The sequence below is a fragment of the Microcaecilia unicolor genome, chromosome 1, assembly GCF_901765095.1.
Source record: "Microcaecilia unicolor chromosome 1, aMicUni1.1, whole genome shotgun sequence".
Classification (NCBI taxonomy): Eukaryota; Metazoa; Chordata; class Amphibia; order Gymnophiona; family Siphonopidae; genus Microcaecilia; species Microcaecilia unicolor.
The window spans coordinates 691,185,147-691,207,477 of record NC_044031.1 but is presented as its reverse complement, the minus strand read 5'-3'; the positions used below and the strand labels follow the sequence as shown (position 1 = coordinate 691,207,477).

The window sequence follows — 22,331 nt, the reverse complement described above, 5'->3', positions numbered from 1 at the left end:
CATTGGGAACAGCGTTTACCACCTCTGCTGCCATCGCCCGTACCCCGAACAGGAACCCAGCAGGACTTACCCCAGACCGGGAAAGTGCGGGAACTGACAGCTGAGCCGAAGAAAAAAAAAAACTCTCCGACTCCACTTCGAGGCAGGCTCAGACAAGCAGGCAACAGAAAACAGGACTCGGACAACAGTAACACAACCTGCTCTCAGCAAAAACACACTTCCCTGTGCTTGCCTGTTGCTTTTTTCTTTTTTTAGTGAGGAGGCAGAAACAAACAGGGAAGGAAAGGAAGCAGCAAAAGCCTGTTCAGAGAGGAATTTGAGGTGCAGCAGGGACCCAGCAACTGAGTATGCTGCCAAAGGGGACACCACCAGTCTGCCACCCCCGGCTCAAACTGGCCACCGGCCCAGAAGCACCCTCAGAGGCCTTGGGCCCAGGAGCTGGAGAAAAAGCCGTCCACCACCTGCTGAGATAGAGACATACTAACTGAGGAAGGAGCTGGCCGTCTGGCATCACTGCCTTTAGTTTGTTTAGCTCTATCTCCACCTGCTGGTAGGTGGACTTAACCCACTAGTTCCTGGATTCATCTGCTGCGAGTGACAAGGAATTAGGTGATTTGACAAGCGAGTCAGTGGACATTGAGGCAGGTGGGAGCTCAGCTCTACCTCAGCAAGCAAAGGAGGAAGAATGAGTCAAGGTTTCAGAAGTGGATAAGGGGGAGAGAGAGGAAGAAAGAAAGAAAGAAAGAAAGAAAGAAAGAAAGAAAGAAAGAAAGAAAGAAAGAAAGAAAGAAAGAAAGAAAGAAAGAAAGAAAGAAAGAAAGAAAGAAAGAAAGAAAGAAAGAAAGAAATAGGATGGGTATAGAAGGGTTGGAAAAAAGAATGGAAAGGTAAGGGAGAGAAAGATGATAGAAGACTGGAGAGATGGAGGGTTAAAGTAAACACCCTTCCTTGCCTACTCATACAAATGCCCTCCTTCATCGCCCAGTGTCCTTTCCTGTCATACTTACATCCTGCTGCTTCCTCTTATTGTTTCCCTGCTATGGAGTGGAGGAGTGGCCTAGTGGTTAGGGTGGTGGACTTTGGTCCTGAGGAACTGAGTTTGATTCCCGCTTCAGGCACAGGCAGCTCCTTGTGACTCTGGGCAAGTCACTTAACCCTCCATTGCCCCATGTAAGCCGCATTGAGCCTGACATGAGTGGGAAAGCGCGGGGTACAAATGTAACAAAAAAAAAAATACTCTGACCAAAACTGCTCCAGGTAGCATTTAAGTGATGCTCACACCTGTGTCTGGCTCAGTCACTTCCTTCCATGAAGGCTCAGGCTAAGCATTGCTGCTAGTCTTCTAAGTAATGCCTGATGGTGACGGGGAAGGTGGTGGTCCTGGATTGTTGCTGGGAGTACCTACCTCTCCCAGGGCTAGGAGGTATAGGAGCTGGTGTATGATGTCATAGCTGGCTTGCAGGTACTAGAGATCATCTGTGATTGGGATGTAACCAAGTACATAAGCATTGCCACAGTGGGACAGACCAAAGGTCCATAAAGCCCAGCATCATGTTTCCAACAGTGGCCAATCCAGGTCACAAATACCTGGCAAGATCCCAAAAAAGTTCAATACATTTTATGCTGCTTATCTCAGAAATAAGCAGTGGATTTTCCCCAAATCAATTTAATAATGGTCTATGGATTTTTCCTTTAGGAAGCTGTCCAGACCCTTTTTAAGCCCGCTAAGCTAACCACCTTTACCACATTCTCTGGCAATGAATTAAAGAGTTTAATTACACATTGAGTGAAGAAATATTTTCTCCGATTCGTAATTTACTACTTTGTAGCTTCATCGCATGCCCTCTAGTCCTAGTATTTTTGGAAAGAGTAGCTCTGAGGAGAAGGAGAGCAGCAATGTGAAGCCTCAGCCACTACTGAACAATGAAGGTGGTAGCAGAGTCCATGTGAGAAATGAGAGAGTTTTAGTTGACCAAGGGAAACATGCTTCTGAAATGCTTCTAGTATGTACTTAATGTGTTTTCAAATTACATTAGTGATGTATCCAGTTAAAGTTAACCCAACAGATAAATAGATAACAGTTAATAAGCATCTCTGAATATTCCTGGACAAAAGTAATAGCGGAAAAAAAAGATAACCAGACCACTTATCTAATTACTGCTATGGTGTGATTTAATCTATTATCTTTACTACTACTACTTAACATTTCTAAAGCGCTACCAGGGTTACGCAGTGCTGTATAATTTCAGACAGTGATACTATTGACACTATCCAACTAACTTTTAATTATGCCCCAGGCATACCTCTCCAACCACCTATCAAGTCAAGAGTTAGTCAGTATGCCTGAAAATTTTAAAGCCGATTTATCTGGTTGACTCCTGAAGTTAACCAGATAACTTGTTTCAAATATCAACCCGAGTTAATTTTGTTAAAGAAATCTATCAAGAAGAGCATCCACTGATAGGTCAATAGTCCAAAATAAAAACTATTTCTTGTAATATATGCAAGCCTTAAAAATAAATATAAAATAAACTAGAAACTCCTCTTGAGACCAGTATAAAAAGTATACCTCAAATAAGTCATAGCCCTCAGCTTCACTCCTATCATATGGGTGGATAATGCCATCTTCACGAATGAGCCGTGGAGGACGGAGTTTAGATACATCTTCTGTTGATTCTGCGACCCTGTTTTCAAATCAATGTCACAAAAAAAAAAATCAGTAGCATAATAACCAGAACACTCCTCTTCCCACACAGATAAATTTAACTTAAGAAGTAGAGTCTTCTAATGCTGGATTACTGTTCAAAAGTAACCACAAGATTGACATTAACTGAAAAACCCCATCATCTCACATTTGAGCAAAAAAACTTAGACCATGCTAAGCCTAAAAAATAAATTTTATCCTCTGCAAACCACTATATCTTACTAAGGGGCTCTGCAGCAAAAGGTGCACTTAATTGGGTCTTTCCTGCACACTAAGACCATTTTTACTGCAGTCATTCTTTTAAAATTACCATGTGGGCACTTACCATCATCCATTTTGTAGGCAGTAAGAGCTCCCACAGTATTTTTTAGAAAGAGTAGCTTACCCACCTTGACTGTCTGTAAGTAGCAATGGGTACTTGTCTCATCTGTTTCCTATTAAGATGTTTCATTTATACTGTGCTGATATTGTATCATAGTTTTGTTATTAGAAATATTCTATTATACTATTTTAGTGTATGGTATAACACTATTATTAATATTACTATAATTTAATTTGCTTGTTTCCAAGTTTGCCTCTTTGTTCTAATTGTAGATTGTGTTGTCATTTAGTCATTTTGCTATGGGTAAAATGTAAATTGCCTGTGTCCAGTTACATGTCTGTATACTGCCCTTGGTATATTTCTTCATAAAGGTAGTGAAGAGATCTTTATAAATAAGAAAATAAGAAACTGTAGGAAGTAATTCTATAACTGGGTAACTATATGTAGGCACTCAGTGGCTACCTAATTGATGCATATCCTATACAGGAAAGTAGGCACTTAATTCCCTTATAAAATGCTAGCATAACCGGATATATATGCATGCATGCATGAGCACTTATGCCAGACACAAAGTTGCTGTAAATGTGTAGGCCTATATTCCAGAGATACACATGTGACTTATAAATATATAAGTTACGGAGAATTAGGTACAATCTATGATATCAAAGATATACAAATAGTTACAGAATAGTGCTTAGGAAAACTTTTGGTATTTACATGTTTGTACATATATGCTATTATTCTAATAATTTGCATGCACAACTTGATGGGAATAATTTCATAAATAGGCAGCATAAGTGTTTTTATAGAATATTTGCATAAGTTGACAGTGATGCACCTAAATGTAGACGTGAACATTTATACTAAGTCAATGACTGGCATAACTGTTAGCACTTAAATGCTATAAGTTACATGCAAAAGTGGGCACCTATCTATTTGATCACCCATGCTCCCCCATGTGAATGCTCCGCTGACAATTAGCGCTAGGGCAGTTTAGAACATTATAGAATAGCATTTAGGTGCTATATTGCCACGTACGAGTATAAGCATAAAATACCACGTGGATAGCAGTATTCTATGAATTTAAGTGCCCTGTTAGACATAGCTCTTCTGAGTATGGAGGTTACTCCTGAGAAGGCTTTCTAGCAGGCATCACATTGTATGACCTAAGCTCATATAGTGAAAGAATAACCACGTGAATGGAGGAACACCAATCCTTATGATCATAGCAGGAGAAACCAAAGAGTAGGGTGGAGGGGGTGGCACTTCCAAGAAACATGAGGGAGACCAGATGATCCTTATCCACAGTATTTATTGGAATATACCTAAAGATGCTGACTTGGCACAGAATCTCTCTCTCTCTCTCCAGCATTGCCAGATGGTTTCTTCAAGACTCAATACTCAATTTGATTTGTGATTTTGACTGTTAATTTATCAGATCCTCAGTTTAAACTGTTTTTCATACTCATCATACATCATATCTTCAGACTCCTTAGGCAGGCGCCCAAGCACTGAAACACCATGCTGTGTCAAGTCTTTAGGAGTATTCCAATAAATACTGTGAATAAGGATCATCTGGTCTCCCTCATGTTTCTTGGAAGTGCCACCCCCTCTACCCTACTCTTTGGTTTCTCCTTAAGCTCATGTAGAAAAATAAGGCACTATTGTAACAAGCAGAACGAATATCTTCAAACCTCATGGACTTTACCTCTGTATTCCCTGGAAGGTACTGCTCGCCATGTCTACAATTCCACCTGTTGGTCTTGCCACAACACCTACGAGCCCTTTTCCAATCCCTTTAAAGAATCCAGCTGCACCTTCTTTTTTAGCACCTTTGTAAACAAATTCTCATATTATTGTACAATGAATTTTCTAATGAACCTCCAGATTCTTGCATTAAGCTAAACTTTAAAGGGTAGCACTACATTAAGTGAAACAAAATATATAAAACCAATAAAAAATGAAAGAGGCAGCCACTAATAAAAGTAATTTTCAAAGCCATGTTCGCAAGTAGTATCAATTTACCTACAGAAATGGGCTCTTATGAAACTGCCCACCCTATATGCAGCCTAAGAAAGGTGCCTAGTGCCATTTCACTCGTACTTTTACCACCAGTAGGGATATGAACTACATGTTTTCTTTTGATTTTTCAAAAGCATAAGTACCTGCACAAACTATCAGATACATATTTACTTTAATAATCATGCAAAGCCCAGAGGAAGAAATATATGTATGTGTTTCTCCCTAATGTGGGCAGTAATAAAATTAACCCAAACTACCTAATAGGGCATGGTAAAATCTGGTAGTTATCTTTGGAAAAAGGAGACTAAAGAGTTGTCTTGTCATACTTGCACCTCAGATTGCCTTATAAGTACATAAGTATTGCCATATGATGAATAGAAACAGTGCAGACTCATATCTAGAAATATGAATAGAACAAGAGGTGAACTGGCGTCCAGAAGAAAGCAACTTAAAACTAAAGGACGTATTTTTCTATTGTCAGAGCCATTATACGTTTAGAATGGTTACCTATTAGAGATATTTCTTCTTATTTAGGTAAATGCATTACTATGAACTTGGAATTAGCTTACACATTTTTCAGTATTAGGTCAAGGAAAGTTACATTCATATATAGTAGGTATTTTTTTTGTCCCCAGATGGATTCCAATCAAGGTTTAGACTTCAGGCAATAGAGGGTTAAATGACCCGCTCAAGATTTAAAAAAGAGTTGCAGTGAAATCTGAACCTGGCTACACTGTTTCTCAGTCTGCTTTCTAACCATTAATTTATTGAAATTCTAACTAATAGTTAGGGATCCAAGATTAGAAGATCTGCATGTAAGGGGAGGCAGACACAAGGACCGAGATGACTGCTGTTAGAAAAGCCATTTTCAAAGAAGGGTGTTTCAAAGTAGATAAATCCTTGTTAGGACTATGTTGAGGTGACATGAACATAGGGGTTTGATGGTTTAATATGAAGGAGACTTCTCAAATACTGCCATGATGGGGTATCTTGAAAATCAAAGACTTGCTGATTATTTCATGTTAAGCTATTGACATCACTGAGGTGCACCTTAACTGAGGAGTGCAGAATAACTTAACATAAGAACATAAGCACTGCCATACTGGGACAGGCCAAAGGTCTATCAAGCCCAGTATCCTGTTTCCAGCAGTGGCCAATCCAGGTCACAAGTACTTGGCATTATTCTCTTGTAAAGGAGGATAAGGCACATCTTCCTCCCTTAGACATTTCTTCAACCATGGAGATCTCTGGGTGAACTTTTCTTGCAGGATATAAGTACATAAATAATGCCACACTGGGAAAAGACCAAGGGTCCATCGAGCCCAGCATCCTATCCACGACAGTGGTCAATCCAGGCCAAGGGCACCTGGCAAGCTTCCCAAACGTACAAACATTCTATACATGTTATTCCTGGAATTGTGGATTTTTCCCAAGTCCATTTAGTAGTGGTTTATGGATATGTCCTTTAGGAAACAGTCTAACCCCTTTTTAAACTCTGCCAAGCTAACCGTCTTCACCACGTTCTCCGGCAACGAATTCCAGAGTTTAATTATGCGTTGGGTGAAGAACATTTTCTCCGATTTGTTTTAAATTTACTACACTGTAGTTTCATCGCATGCCCCCTAGTCCTAGTATTTTTGGAAAGCGTGAACAGACGCTTCACATCCACATGTTCCACTCCACTCATTATTTTATATACCTCTATCATGTCTCCCCTCAGCTGTCTCTTCTCCAAGCTGAAAAGCCCTAGCCTCCTTAGTCTGTCTTCATAGGGAAGTTGTCCCATCCCCGCTATCATTTTAGTTGCCCTTCGCTGCACCTTTTCCAATTCTACTATTTCTTTCTTGAGATGCGGCAACCAGAATTGAAGACAATACCCAAGGTGCGATACAACAGCATTATAACATCCTCACACCTGTTTTCCATACCTTTCCTAATAATACCCAACATTCTATTCGCTTTCCTAGACGCAGCAGCACACTGAGCAGAAGGTTTCAGTGTATTATCGACGACGACACCCAGATCCCTTTCTTGGTCCGTAACTCCTAACGTGGAACCTTGCATGACGTAGCTATAATTCGGGTTCTTTTTCCCCACGTGCATCACCTTGCACTTGCTCACATTAAACGCCATATGCCATTTAGCCGCCCAGTCTCCCAGTCTCGTAAGTCCTTCTGTAATTTTTCACAACCCTGTCGCGAGTTAACAACTTTGAATAACTTTGTGTCATCAGCAAATTTAATTACCTCGCTAGTTACTCTCATCTCTAAATCATTTATAAATATATTAAAAAGCAGCGGTCCTAGCACAGACCACTGAGGAATCCCACTAACTACCCTTCTCCATTGTGAATACTGCCCATTTAACCCCACTCTCTGTTTCCTAACCTTCAACCAGTTTTTAATCCACAATAGGACATTTCCTCCTATCCCATGACCCTCCAATTTCCTCTGTAGCCTCTCATGAGGTACCTTGTCAAACGCCTTTTGAAAATCCAGATACACAATATCAACCGGCTCCCCTTTGTCCACATGTTTGTTTACTCCTTCAAAGAATTGAAGAAAAATTGGTCAGGCAAGATTTCCCCACACAAAAGCCATGCTGACATATAATAAAAAAATAAAAAAAAAAGCCATGCTGACTCGGGCTCAGTAATCCATGTCCTCAGATGTGCTCTGTAATTTTGTTTTTAATAACAGCCTCTACCATTTTCCCCGGCACCGACGTCAGACTCACCGGTCTATAATTTCCCGGATCTCCCCTGGAACCTTTTTTAAAAATCGGCATTACACTGGCCACCCTCCAATCTTCCGGTACGACGCTTGATTTTAAGGATAAATTGCATATCAGTAACAGTAGCTCCGCAGGCTCATTTTTCAGTTCTATCAGTACTCTAGGATGAATACCATCCGGTCCAGGAGATTTGCTACTCTTCAGTTTGCTGAACTGCCCCATTACGTCCTCCAGGTTTACCGTGAAGTCAGTAAGTTTCTCCGACTCGTCCGCTTGAAATACCATTTCCGACACCAGTATCCCACCCAAATCTTCCTCGGTGAAGACCGAAGCAAAGAATTCATTCAATCTCTCCGTTACATCTTTATCTTCCTTGATCGCCCCTTTTACTCCTCGGTCATCCAGCGGCCCAACTGATTCTTTTGCCGGCTTCCTGCTTTTAATATACCGAAAAAATTTTTACTATGTTTTTTTGCCTCTGATGCTATCTTTTTTTCATAATCCCTCTTGGCCTTCTTTATCTGCGTCTTGTATTTGCTTTGACACTCCTTATGCTGCTTCTTGTTATTTTCAGATGGTTCCTTCTTCCATTTTCTGAAGGACATAAGGCAAGTGGTTACTAGAACTGAATCTATGCTTAGATCCTCTGGTGTTAATGCGATTTTTCTAAGGAGTCTCTGGAAAAGTTTGTAGAGCTATATGGCAGAATGGAAGATTTGACTAAGCACATTAAGGGGTCTTTTTATTAAGAAGCAGTAAAAAGTTTATTGGGCACACGCCGTGCCACTTTTTACTGCATCTGCAAAAAAGGGCTTTTTCTTTTTAACAGGATGGGAAAAGGGCATTAAGTAAAACTGAAAGCGGCATACGTCCAATATCAGCCTGAGACCTTAATGCCACCCACTGATCCAGCAATAAGGGCTCATGCGCTACATGGGCGGCAGCGACTGGTCAGCGTGCTCCAACTGCCGGTTACTGCCGGAAACATGCGTAGGAGGAAATAAATAAGTTATCTAGGTGTTATGGGTGTGCACCAAATCTACAATTACTGCCGGGAGGGGGGGCGGGTTGGTGTGGTAGCCTGGTGGTAGTCTTGTTATGGCGCATGCTGCACGCTTGTAGCGCCTATCATCATGCCTTTATAAAAGGACCCCTATGAATTTTAAATCTCAAGTTTTTCTCAACCAATCATCTTTGGGATTAAAAAATAATTTGTCTTTACACTTCAAGTTAGAAGCTATGGAAAACCACATGAGATCAAAGAATTTACAGTTCCTGAACTTTCTTCAGACTCACTTATTTTCAGCTGACATTTTGTTTTGTAAATATTTTAATATAATTTTCGTAATTCCTAATGCTGACAACTTATCCTTCATAAGTTTCTATTACCTTTCTGGTTAAAAAAAAATCAAGCTGAGGATGAAGAAGATGGCCTAGATAGCCAATTATCACTTAATATGTTATTAGTGCTCATTACATGTTATAGTGGACAACTTAGGCCCTTAAATATAGTTTACAAACATAGTACTTTTGTTCAGGCAAATCTGTATTTATTTTATTGCACTTGTATCCCACATTTTCCCACCTCTTTGCAGGCTCAATGTGGCTTACAATACATCATGAATAGTGGAAATACATTAGAAATAGATATTTAGTATGGAACCTGTGCCCTTTGTGTTAGCAATACCACATCTCAAAGCTGACTTAGTTAAAAGAACCATGAACAAAAATGTAAATACACTATTACATGCTTAAGTAATGCAGAATGCAGGCATACAAGTGAAAATAGAGGGGTCATATACATTAGCAGAGCTGATTAATGTGCAATTTAAACTTAAAGGTGATCAGAGTTCTGAGTAAGTTAACAAGGACACTGCATGTTGGCTGCTAGAAAAAACTAATAATTTCAAACGTTACTGATTTAAGTGTTTTCAGTCTGTTTTTATTTATGCCAAATCACTCTTCAAGTATTGAAAATCTGCTTACCTTCCACAGGCTTTGTTATAATCCCTGTTACACCACCAAGGACACCCTAAAATACAAAATTTATTTTGTTATATAATGGTGTTATTTTACTACAGTATGTGAAATCTGGTCCAGCAGACCTAATGAATGAATCAAATATTTTTCCATCTTTCAAGAGTCCTCCATCAGCTCAGTCAGGCCATAAAACGAGAAGAGCTCTTTCATTTTTACAAACATCTAGAGATGTAGTAAATTATCCACTGGGGGTCTCTGTTGCTAAACTTTTTAACAAAGATTTGTCATACAATGAGAAAATTATTTGTTGGACATTGAAAGTTGTCATTACGTTAATGCTACTGCTATGTTAATTTCCAAGAAAGTAACCAAGTGGATAGTGACATGAAGGTTGTTATGCTTTTCAATACTCAGTTTCTTTGAAAAACTAATATGCATAATAATTACTCACTATTTTATTCTTCTATTACAATGGGTCTCAACCCAGCCCTGGGGGCAGGCCCAACCAGTCTGGTTTTCAGGATATCCACAATGAATATACATGAGATAGAGTAGCATACCAAGGAGGTAGTGCATGCAAATCTGTATAATGCATTTTCACTGTGGATATCCTGAAAACCTGACCGGCTGGGAGCACCTTGAGGACTGGGTTGAAAAGCCTTGTTCTATTGAAAAAGAAATTCTGTAGATAAAAGTTGATTTCTCCATATGAGAAGGTAAAAAATTATTTTGGAAAACAGAGTATTTTCCATCTTTCTAAAAAGTTCATTATACTCCATAAGTAAAAAATGCAAGAAGGTATTATGGAACTGCTGACTTTGGCTTAATAAATTACCTTTCTTTGTATGACCATAAACATTGATAAAATGTGCCCCTTAATGTGATAATTCTATAAGTGGGCATCTCTTTAGAGGCACCTTGATAAAGCACTAGGAGCACCTGTTCTATAAACCCAGATTCTGCTATAGAATTTTGCCATCAGAATGGACTACACATTAATGAGCATGCCTACATGCAGCAAAGCAAGCGTACCTTATAGTATTCTATTAGTCTCACATATAACTGGAAGACTATGTTCATGTCATGCCCATGCTCTGCTTACATGTACACTCTCTTGTTTGCATGCTATGGCATTTAGCTTGCTACTTTTTGGCACACATGTGTAAAAAGAGGCACTTTGCCTTAGGCACTATAGTTATAGAATTATCCTACAAGTGTCCTTTAATCTTTAGGCTTGTGTCATACTGTTTTACATACAAAAATAGGTTATAAAAATTACCCCATACACGTGCCTGTACAGCTTACTCAAATAGTCGCAATTCATTAATATAACAAAGATCAGAGGAGGAAGTTTCAAAACTTTGTAAAAGGGCCCCTTTTAAGCATACGACATTCCAATGGAGTACTACTTATGCTGTAGAAAGAATATCAGGCCATGATTATGGATCTAAACATCTTAAGTTGAAGGAACTACTATCATTATCATTTGTATAGTGCTACAAAGTGTACATAGTGCTTTATGCACACACATTTAACAGTCCCTACGCCTAGGGCTTACAGTCAACACAGACAAAGCACAACCAAAAACACAAAGAGGGTTTGAGTAAAGGCTACAAAATAACTGCTCTTCACTAAGAGGCCCTTTTACAAAGCAGAAATAAGCCCAGCATGGGCTTACTGAGTGCCATTCTGGAGCTACCACTGGTCTAACGAGAGCGCCGGTGGTAGCTCCAGCCCCATCATGCACCATTTTCCACACTAGGGGAAATAGAGCCCTATTTTTTTGTACCATGGTTAACCGGCAGCAATTAGGAAGTGCCTAACGCTACCCGATTACCACGGGAGCCCTTACCACCACCTCAATGGGTGGCGGTAAATGCTCCCCACCACATGGCCACACAGCAAGAGCAATCTTACCATTTTAAAGCCTAAAGCAAGTGATCGAAGACCAACTGAAAGAAAAAGATGTTTCATAAAAATGGATAGAAGCACCCTCCTCTCCAGCTCCACAGGTAAGGCATTCCAAAGGACTGTGAAAGTCTGTATCTAGGACTCATTTAAACAAATATGGTGTGCTGAATGAATATTCAGGTTATTGGCCCCAGATTTAAGTGACCTGGTGGACCTATAGATGTGGGAATGACCAAGGCAATGAGACAGAAGTACTGTTCAAATATTTGTATCACTGCTTGTGGATGCCTGAAATAATCAGGCTACAGACAACCATTCAGTGATGCAAGGACTGTACACTGTCCGTTTTTTTGGCCTGTGCTTTTATAAGGCAAACAACTGAGAGCCAGTAACCTGCAAACAGTGAAATAATGTCATCTAAAAAAAATGAACGATGCCAAATACAGCTAGCCGCAGTCTGTCAAATACCGGTATTGACAGACTGTGGCTGGCTATATTTGACATCACTCGGTTTTTTAGACTCCATTATTGGACTCCTGAAGAAGGCACAAGCCAAAACACGTACCATATAATGTCTTTCCATCAGTGAACGTTTGTTTACATCCTGGTTATGTCATTGCTTGTGGATGCCTGCAATAAAGCGAATGATACATACCTGTAGCAGGTGTTCTCCGAGGACAGCAGGCTGATTGTTCTCACGACTGGGTTGACGTCCACGGCAGCCCCCACCAACCGGAACAAAACTTCGCGGGCGGTCCCGCATGCAGGGCACGTCCATCGCGCATGAGCGGCCGTCTTCCCGCCCGTGCGTGACCGTTCCCACTCAGTTGAATGACAAGCAAAGGAATGAGTAAAAACGCAACTCCAAAGGGGAGGAGGGAGAGTAGGTGAGAACAATCAGCCTGCTGTCCTCGGAGAACACCTGCTACAGGTATGTATCATTCGCTTTCTCCGAGGACAAGCAGGCTGCTTGTTCTCACGACTGGGGTATCCCTAGCTCTCAGGCTCACTCAAAACAAGAACCCAGGTCAATTGAACCTCGCAATGGCGAGGGCATAACAGAAATTGACCTATGAAGAACAACTAACTGAGAGTGCAGCCTGAACAGAATAAATTCGGGTCCTGGAGGGTGGAGTTGGATTCGGATTCAAACCCCAAACAGATTCTGCAGCACCGACTGCCCGAACCGACTGTCGTGTCGGGTATCCTGCTGGAGGCAGTAATGTGATGTGAATGTGTGGACAGATGACCACGTCGCAGCCTTGCAAATCTCTTCATAGTGGCTGACTTCAAGTGGGCCACTGACGCTGCCATGGCTCTAAAACACTATGAGCCGTGACATAACCCTCAAGAGCCAGCCCAGCCTGGGCGTAAGTGAAGGAAATGCAATCTGCTAGCCAGTTGGAGATGGTGCGTTCCCGACAGCGACCCCTTTCCTATTGGGGTCGAAAGAAATAACAATTGGGCGGAATGTCTGTGGGGCTGTGTCCGCTCCAGATAGAAGGCCAACGCTCGCTTGCAGGTCCAATGTGTGCAACACCGACGTTCAGCAGGGCGGGTATGTGGTCTGGGAAAGAATGTTGGCAAGACAATTGACTGGTTAAGATGGAACTCCGACACCACCTTTGGCAGGAACTTAGGGTGAGTGCGGAGTACTACTCTGTTATGATGAAATTTGGTATAAGGAGCATGAGCTACCAGGGCTTGCAGCTCACTGACTCTACGAGCTGAAGTAACTGCCACCAAGAAAATGACCTTCCAGGTCAAGTACTTCAGATGGCAGGAATTCAGTGGCTCAAAAGGAGGTTTCATCAGCTGGGTGAGGATGACGTTGAGATCCCATGACACTGTAGGAGGCTTGACAGGGGGCCTTGACAAAAGCAAGCCTCTCATGAATCGAACGACTAAAGGCTCTCCAGAGATGGCTTTACCCTCTACATGATAATGGTAAGCACTAATCGCACTAAGGTGATTCCTTACTGAGTTGGTCTTGAGGCCAGATTCTGATAAGTGCAGAAGGTATTCAAGCAGGTTCTGTGTAGGACAGAGCGAGGTTCTAGGGCCTTGCTCTCACACCAAACGACAAACCTCCTCCACTTAAAAAAGTAACTCTTTTTAGTGGAATCCTTTCTATAGGCAGCAAGACGCGGGAGACACCCTCAGACAGACCCACGAAGCAAAGTCTACGCCCTCAACATCCAGCGGCGTGAGAGCCAGAGACTGAAGGTTGGGGTGCAGAAGCGCTCTGTCGTTCTGGCGAAATGAGAGTCGGAAAAACACTCCAATCTCCATGGTTCTTCGGAGGACAACTCCAGAAGTAAGGGAACCAGATCTGACGGGGCCAAAAGGCGCTATCAGAATCATGGTGCCGTGGTCTTGCTTGAGCTTCAGTACGGTCTTCCCCCACCAAACGTATGGGAGGATAACATATAGGAGGGCCGGTCCCCCAATGGAGGAGAAAGGCATCCGACGCCAGTTGCTGCCGGGTGCCTTGGGGCCTGAGTCTGAACAGAACAGAGGCAGCTTGGGTTGGTCTGAGAGGCAAAAAGGTCCACCGAGGGAGTGCCCCACTCTCGGAAGATCTTGCTTACCACTCTGGAATGGAGCGACCACTCGTGCGGTTGCATGACTCTGCTCAGTCTGTCGGCCAGACTGTTGTTTACACCTGCCAGGTATGTGGCTTGGAGAAGCATGCCGAACTGGCAAGCCCAACGCCACATCCCGACGGCTTCCTGACACAGGGGGCGAGATCCGGTGCCCCCCTGCTTGTTGATGTAATACATTGCAACCTGATTGTCTGTCCGAATTTGGATGATTTGGTAGGACAGCCGATCTCTGAAGGCCTTCAGCGCGTTCCAGACTGCTCGGAGCTCCAGGAGGTTGATCTGAAGATCCTGTTCCTGGAGGGACCACAGACCCTGGGTGTGGAGTCCATCGACATGAGCTCCCCACCCCAGGCGAGATGCATCTGTCGTCAGCACTTTCGTGGGCTGCGGAATTTGGAATGGACGTCCCAGGGTCAAATTGGTCCAAATGGTCCACCAGTGCAGCGAATTGCGGCAACTGATGGACAGACGGATGACATCCTCTAGATTCCCGGTAGCTTGACACCACTGGGAAGCTAGGGTCCATTGAGCAGGTCTCATGTGAAGGCGAGCCATGGGAGTCACATGAACCGTGGAGGCCATATGATCCAGGAGTCTCAACATCTGCCGAGCTGTGACCTGCTGAGACGCTCTGGTCTGAGAGGCAAGGGATAGAAGGTTCTGGGCCCTTGCTTCGGGAAGGAAGGCCTGAGCCGTCTGCGAATTCAGCAGCGCTCCTATGAATTCCAGAGATTGGACTGGCTGGAGATGGGACTTCGGGTAATTTATCACAAACCCCAGCAGCTCCAGAAGGTGGATAGTACACTGCATGGACCGAAGAGCTCCTGCCTCTGAGGTGCTCTTGACCAGCCAATCATCGAGATACGGGAACACATGCACTCCCAGCTTGAGTAGGTACGCCGCAACCACCACGAGACACTTCGTGAATACCCGTGGTGCAGAGGCGAGCCCAAAGGGCAGCACACAATACTGAAAGTGCCGTGTCCCCAGACGGAATCGGAGATACTGTCTGTGAGCTGGCAGTATCGGGATGTGAGTGTAAGCGTTCTTTAAATCCAGAGAACATAGCCAATCGTCTTTCTGAATCATTGGTAGAAGGGTGCCTAAGGAAAGCATCCTGAACTTCTCTTTTACCAGGTATTTGTTCAGGCCTCTCAGGTCTAGGATGCGGCGCATCCTCTCTTTTTTCTTTTCCACAAGGAAGTACCTGGAATAGAATCCCTGCCCTCGACCGCATTGGCGCTGAGAAGGGCGGAGAGTTCCTCTGCAAGTACCTGCCTTTGATGGGAGCTGAAGGATTGGGCTCCCGGTGGGCAATTTGGTGAGGTGGAGGCCAAATTCAGGATGTATCCGCACCGCACTATTTGGAGAACCCACTGGTCGGAGGTTATCAGAGGCCACCTTTGGTGAAAAACTTCAACCTCCCCCCGACCGGCAGGTCATCCGGTACGGACACTTTGATGGCGGCTATGTTCCCATGGATCCAGTCAAAAGCCTGTCCCCGGCTTTTGCTGTGGAGGCGCAGGGGGCTGCTTAGGCGCAAGCTGTTGACGGGAACGAGCGCGCTGGGACTGTCCCTTTGCCTGAGGAGGCCTTCGGGCCGGCTAGGTGTACCTACGCTTGTTGTATGCGTAGGGCGCAGCCTGCCTGGCCCGGGAAAAAAACGTCTACCTGCTGAGTTGGATGCTGAAGGTGCCCGGTAGGAGAGCTTGTCGAGAGCGGTTTCCCGCTGGTGTAGTTGGTCCACCAACTGCTCAACCTTCTCGACAAAGATGTTATCCCCCCGGCAAGGGACATCCGCCAGTCATTGCTGGGTGCGGTTGTCCAGGTCAGAGGCACGCAGCCAGGAGAGTCTGCGCATCACTATACCTTGGGCCGCAGCTCGAGATGCCACATCACAGGTGTCATAGATACCCCTGGACACGAACTTTGTGCACGCCTTCAGCTGCCTGACCACCTCCTGAAAAGGCCTGGACTGCTCCGGAGGGAGCTTGTCGACCAGGTCCGCCAGTTGCTTCACATTGTTCCGCATGTGAATGCTCGTGTAGAGCTGGTATGACTGGATGCTGGTGACGAGCATGAAAGATTGGTAGGCCTTCCTCCCAAACGAGTCCAGAGTGCAAGACTCCCGCACCGGGGGCGCCGAGGTGGTATCCCTCGAACTCCGTGCCCTCTTGAGAGCAGAGTCCACGACCGCCGAGTCATGAGGCAATTGTTGCCGCATCAACTCTGGGTCAGAGTGGATCCTGTATTGGGACTCCGCTTTCTTGGGGATGGTGGGGTTAAATAAGGGCTTCAGCCAGTTCCGAAGCAGTGTCTCTTTGAGGACATTGTGCAACGGCACCGTGGAAGACTCTCTAGGTGGTGATGGATAGTCGAGGACCTCGAGCATCTCAGCCCTCGGCTCATCCACAGAGACCACGGGGAAGGGAATGCAAATAGACATGTCCCTGACGGAATCGGCAAAGGAGAGGCTCTCAGGGGGCAAGAGCTTCCTCTCCGGTGAAGGAGTGGGGTCGGAGGGAAGGCCCTCAGACTCCTCTGAGGAGAAATATCTGGGGTCCTCCTCCTCCCCCCACGAGGCCTCTTCCTCGGTGTCGGACATGAGCTCTTGCAGCTCAGACCTGAACCGGGCCCGTCTCGACTGCGAGGAACCATGTCCTCGATGATGGCGTCGAGCGGTGGTCTCCCGCACCGGCGGGGATGAAGCTCCCTCCATCGACGGGGATTCCACCTGCGCGGCGGTCGACACCGGTGCCGCAAGCGGCGTCGGAGGCCTCGGCATCGGGCTAGAGTACACCGGCGCCTCCATCAACGGCGCCGGGGGTGCAAGCACCCCCAGTGCCGGCAAAGCCTGGCGCATCAGCCCTTCCAGAATCCCTGGAAGGATGGCTCGGAGGCACTCGTCAAGGCCCGCTGTCAGGAGAGGCAGGGGGGCCGGTGTGGGTGTCGGTGCCGGAAGCTGCTCGGGTCCAGGAGACGGTACCGAAGCACCCATGGACTGATGCAACGACACCTCTTCAACCAAGGGGGAACGCTCCTCTCGGCACTGCTGCTTCCTCGGCGTTGAATCATCTCTGGATGCGCCGGAGCTGGTAGTCCCGTGCGCCGTGGGCGAACGATGACTGTGCTTTTTGGTTTTCTTTTGGTGCCCGTCATCGGCGCTCGGCGGCAGTGATGAAGAGGAGGTAGAAGCCCCCGGCCTCGAGGGATCGGGTCTGACAGGGTTCGGTCCCGATGGCCCTGGGTAGAGGGAGTGGCCGGGGCCGATTGCCCGCGCGGCCGCTCGCCGTCGCTGGTAGGCCGGCGACCCAACGGTACCTGTACTCATGGGGTCGGTGCCAATTTCGTTGACATTGGTACCGATACCAAAGATCCGGCCGTCGACACCAATGCCGTCGACGTCGAGGGGCCGGCGCAAGTTCCAAAAAGACGGTCCCGAAGAACTTGCCTCGCCACCTGTGTCCGCTTCCGCAAGCCGAGACACAAGGTGCACGTCTTGGTAATATGCTCCGGCCCAAGGCACTGGAGGCACCAAGCGTGAGTATTGGTTTGCGAGATCTGCCGGCCGCACCGACCACACTTCTTGAATCCGCTCGGGACCTTCGAGGACATCGACGGAAAAATCGCGTCGGCGAAGTCAAAGTCGTTGATGGTGGCGGTGAAAAGCACACCCAAAAAAATAAACGACCGTGCGCAACGAGGCGCCCCCGCGGCTAAAGACGATGAGGGGACAAACCTTTTTTTTTTTTTTTTAACAGAAGAAAAAGAAAGAGGCGCGAACGCGTATGAAAAGAGAAAAAAACTGATCCGGTTTCCGGGGCTGACAGAGAGAGAGAGACAATAACACGTCTCTCTCCAGCGCGGAATCGAAAAAAACTGAGCAGGAATGGTCGCGCACGGGCGGGAAGATGGACGCGCATGCACGGTGGGCATGCCCTGCGTGCGGGACCGCCCGCGAAGTTTTGTTCCGGTTGGTGGGGGCTGCCGTGGACGTCAACCCAGTCGTGAGAACAAGCAGCCTGCTTGTCCTTGGAGAAAGATTTGAACAGTACTTCTTGTCTCATCACCCTGGTCATTCACACTTTTTTGGTTTGATCTTGCTGACTTTGTGGTACTGCTGGTCTTTCTTTTGTCGGACCTGCAGATGTGCAAGACAACACTGATAAACAAAGGGCTTCACCACTAAATGCATAATGGATTAGGGTTAAAACTTTAAGGGGTCCTTTTACTAAGGCGTGCTAGTGTTTTTAGCACGTGTTAAACATTAGAGACGTCCATATATCCCTATGGGCGCCTCTAGTGTTTAGTGCATGCTAATCATTACTACGCACTAAAAACGTTACCGTGCCTTTGTAAAAGACCTCCTAAATTTGATAAGGCACCTCCTAAATTTGGTATGGCACGTGATGGATACCCAAATGTAGTTAACAGAAAATAGGAGAAATATATGAGTGGCAAGAGCCAGTCAACACAGTCTGTCATATTCCAAAAAAGCTGTAAAGAATACAGCTTGCTAAAATAATAAACTAGTTTAACAACTAGTTTTAAGAGATAACAATGACTAACAATTTTGTTATAATATTGGAAAATATCATTTGAAGGAGTATGACTCAGCACCAGAAGTTCAATTTTGACAACATTCAGAGCTAATTTAATGGTACAACTTCTATCCCTAGGTTTATAAGCTCTAAATTTAGGTGATTATTTTACAGAGGTTTTTTTTTTTTAAGGTACACAAGAAACATCTATGTTTATCACAGTTTTCATGCCGCCGGTGTTATTGCTGGATACCTTTTCCAGAGGAATCAAGCAATAGTGCGCTAGGAAAACTCTGAATGTACTTTTCACTAATACAAACAGAACATTACACCCCCCCCCCCCCCCCCCCACCACCACACATACATCTCACATGCTTTGTGATTAAGTCTTGGGTTTAACTTAATTTTTTTTTCAAGTTTGGAGTTTAGCCCTTACCAAATGTTGTCTAAATCCTTTATGACTTCCTTTCTTTTTTTTTTTATATTTTGTCACATAAACCCAAGGCAAAATAGCAGAGTACAGAGGCTGTATCCCTCTCCTATCTACAGTGATACAACTAATTATGCTTACATCTGATCAATGGCACTTCATAATCAAGTATTTGATAAAATGCTTTCAAAGTACAATAATTCTTTGCTCAGCTTAACATACTGCTAGCTTCATTCTATTTTACTTACTATTAAATAGACAACTTAGCTGTTGCAACTGTTTTGGTTTTTACCTGCCTACTCAGTCATGCAGGTGTTACAACCAGTACATTCAACTATTATTGTGGGCAGATAAGCTGGCACAAGTAAAACCTGTTTTTCTCCTCTGAAACTTAATAAAACATCAGGGACAAAATATGACAAAGGGATCACATAAAAACCATGATAACATGCAATGCTGTTTCAATAGTTAGGTTTCCATATACAGCGCACAAAGAGACATTGTTAATTAGTTCTGTGTGAGAGGCAAACTGCTGCTAACGATCTGGCAGCATTCCAGCCTTTTTTGAAATATTCATGCCAAGTGACTATGAGTTCTTCCATCAGCATCAAAACCTATAGATACATTAATTCATTGAGTGGCTTTTTCAAAGTAAACAACATATGGGTAACATCACCAGGCAAATATGCTAGTCTCAATAGTGCACTGTTAAATGATGGTTAATCTTGTGCTGTTACCCAATATCTGAGTTCATAATAACTTCCCACAAATATTTAGCAGTAACATATGGAATCTCATTCATCACTATGCACTAGATTCATATTGAAAGAATAGTATGTTCTTACTTTCAAAATACCCTTTGTTTAGAATACTCCATGGACTCCTATATTTTCGTATCAATAACAAAACATCAAAGACACAAAATAAGACACAAATGTTATATGTAAAGCAAACCCTTCATAAATATCAGTAGTGTGGAGTCACATGCCAAAGGTTCTTCAGCCTCCTGAAAAATCTGTTTCAGATTAAAACAGAACGACATGCACACTTCTCACAGCATGTGTTTCAAGTGTATTATGCAGCTAACATATCAATTAGCATACAACATAGCAACTTAACATGTGAAGCATATTTTAGATAGAACAGAAGCCAAAGCAGAAAACGTCCTGCGTGATTATCACTTTGTCCCTACTCATCACTAAAGTGGGGACAAAGTGTATTTTTCTGACTTTAGTTTACTGCTGTGCTTCAGTCATTGTTGCTGAACTGTGCTGGAGAAGGCTGCATAAGTCTGACAATTCACCCATCACATTATCCAGTTCCTTCTGGAACATGTTGCACAGATTAAACCCAAATTAATGCAATTACTTCAAGCACACAAAACAGCTCTAATAAGTGCAAAGCAGAATTTGGATATGTCCCCATTCTTTTCACAATACAAAGAAAAAACCCCCCTATCAAAGTTCTGGTGCAATTCCAACACCAGTGCCCCCTCTTATTGCAAGTCAAATGTGATCTAGTGACAAATTACTTTGATTATTGTCTCTTTACTGAATATTATATTTCCTCTTTACTACAGTCATTATGACCTCAATCATCTCAGTTACATTTTAATTAAATATATTATGTTAAAAAGTAATAATTAACAAATTAAAAAAAAATAAGTGTACCCTCCTGGACAAAACAAGAGATTTCATTTTCTGTTGATGCTAGGTACTTTAAAGCCCCATAAACATTAAATTCAACCATAAAACTTGTGAATATATGAAAACTGTTAGGTTGCCTCTATAATGGCTGGGTAGACATCAGGTATTGTATAAGGTGTTTTCTTAGTTGTGGGTTTCTGGAAAACATATGTAAATAGTAAGGTTCAACATGCATGCATATCCACTGAATACTTAATTTTCAAACATTTACCCTTAAGAGTCCCTTTCCTCCTTTTGCCAGACTGTCACCGAAGTCCTTAGGCTGACGGCTCATATCCTCTCTACGTTTCTGTTGGAATTCTTTGTCCATCGTTATAGCAGCCAAACCTTTTCCTACAGAGCCTGTAATGCGTGATACCACTCCTGCTGCTCCACCTACAAAGTATTAAAAAAAATAAGTGATGCCATTTTTCAACAAACTTATTAACAGCTAATTCAAAATTTGCATTATGAACACAAATTAAATATTCTAGTCATTTTCCCTAAAAATACCAGCAGAAATGAAATATATGGTATTAACAATATCATATTAAGAGCTTTCAGGACAACGGCACATCTCAAAATGAGTAGCTGCTACGAGAAACTGGACATACTGGAAAAGTACCATTAAAGGAGATGACAGAATAAATGAAGAACAGAAAAAAATTCCAAAATAACCTTGTATTTTGTATGAGGGAAAAAGTAAACATTGTCATTAAAGGAGAAAAATGTTAAAAAATCTGAACTACCGTATGGCATGTATTTATATATTAGAAACATGTATTACACTGTCATATCATCAATAGACCATGGTAGTTTGCAAAGTAAAATAATTAAATGGGAACAAAAAAAATCTGACACCTTGTGAGCAGCAGACGAAACAGGAACAAATAGGGAGGGGTGAACATAACAATAATAACAGAAAACTAAATACAAATAAATGAGTGCTCAAGAATGTGATTCAACTTGCTAAATATTTACTACTAAATAAATCAAGCATAATTATCACAAACCTATTTATATGAAAACCGGTGGCATGCTATTACTTAAAGACTGCTACCATTATAAATCTTTTCTACTATGATCAAACTGTTAGAAGTACAAACTATGTGAAAGTATTGATTTCCACTTCTGATACTATCTGCATATGCTCAATTCGATTCCAAAGTCTAGATTTATTTATTAGAATATATTTACCACCTTTTTGAAGGAATTCACTCAAGGTGTACATGAGCAATAGACAATTACAGTAGTAAAAATATTCAAATAACAATACAAAGTATGGCATACCACCTTATAATTGAAAGAGAAAAACGCCTAGATTTCGACCCAAATCAGGAGACAGACGTTTATCTCACAAAAACGAATAAATCGGTATAATGGAAAGGCGATTTTGG

At 43.3% G+C, this 22,331-nt stretch overlaps 1 protein-coding gene across 1 annotated transcript in view; it reads right to left on the bottom strand.

The window, feature by feature from the left end:
- VPS13C (vacuolar protein sorting 13 homolog C) overlaps positions 1-22,331 on the bottom strand; it is a 992,635-nt gene that overhangs the window by 41,317 nt on the left and 928,987 nt on the right. The window contains exons 76-79 of the mRNA XM_030188422.1: positions 21,167-21,330; positions 9,768-9,813; positions 4,735-4,858; positions 2,570-2,684 (exon numbers count right to left, since the gene is read on the bottom strand). Of these exons, the coding sequence (XP_030044282.1) occupies positions 2,570-2,684; positions 4,735-4,858; positions 9,768-9,813; positions 21,167-21,330 (449 nt within the window). The remainder of the gene's footprint in view (positions 1-2,569; positions 2,685-4,734; positions 4,859-9,767; positions 9,814-21,166; positions 21,331-22,331) is intronic.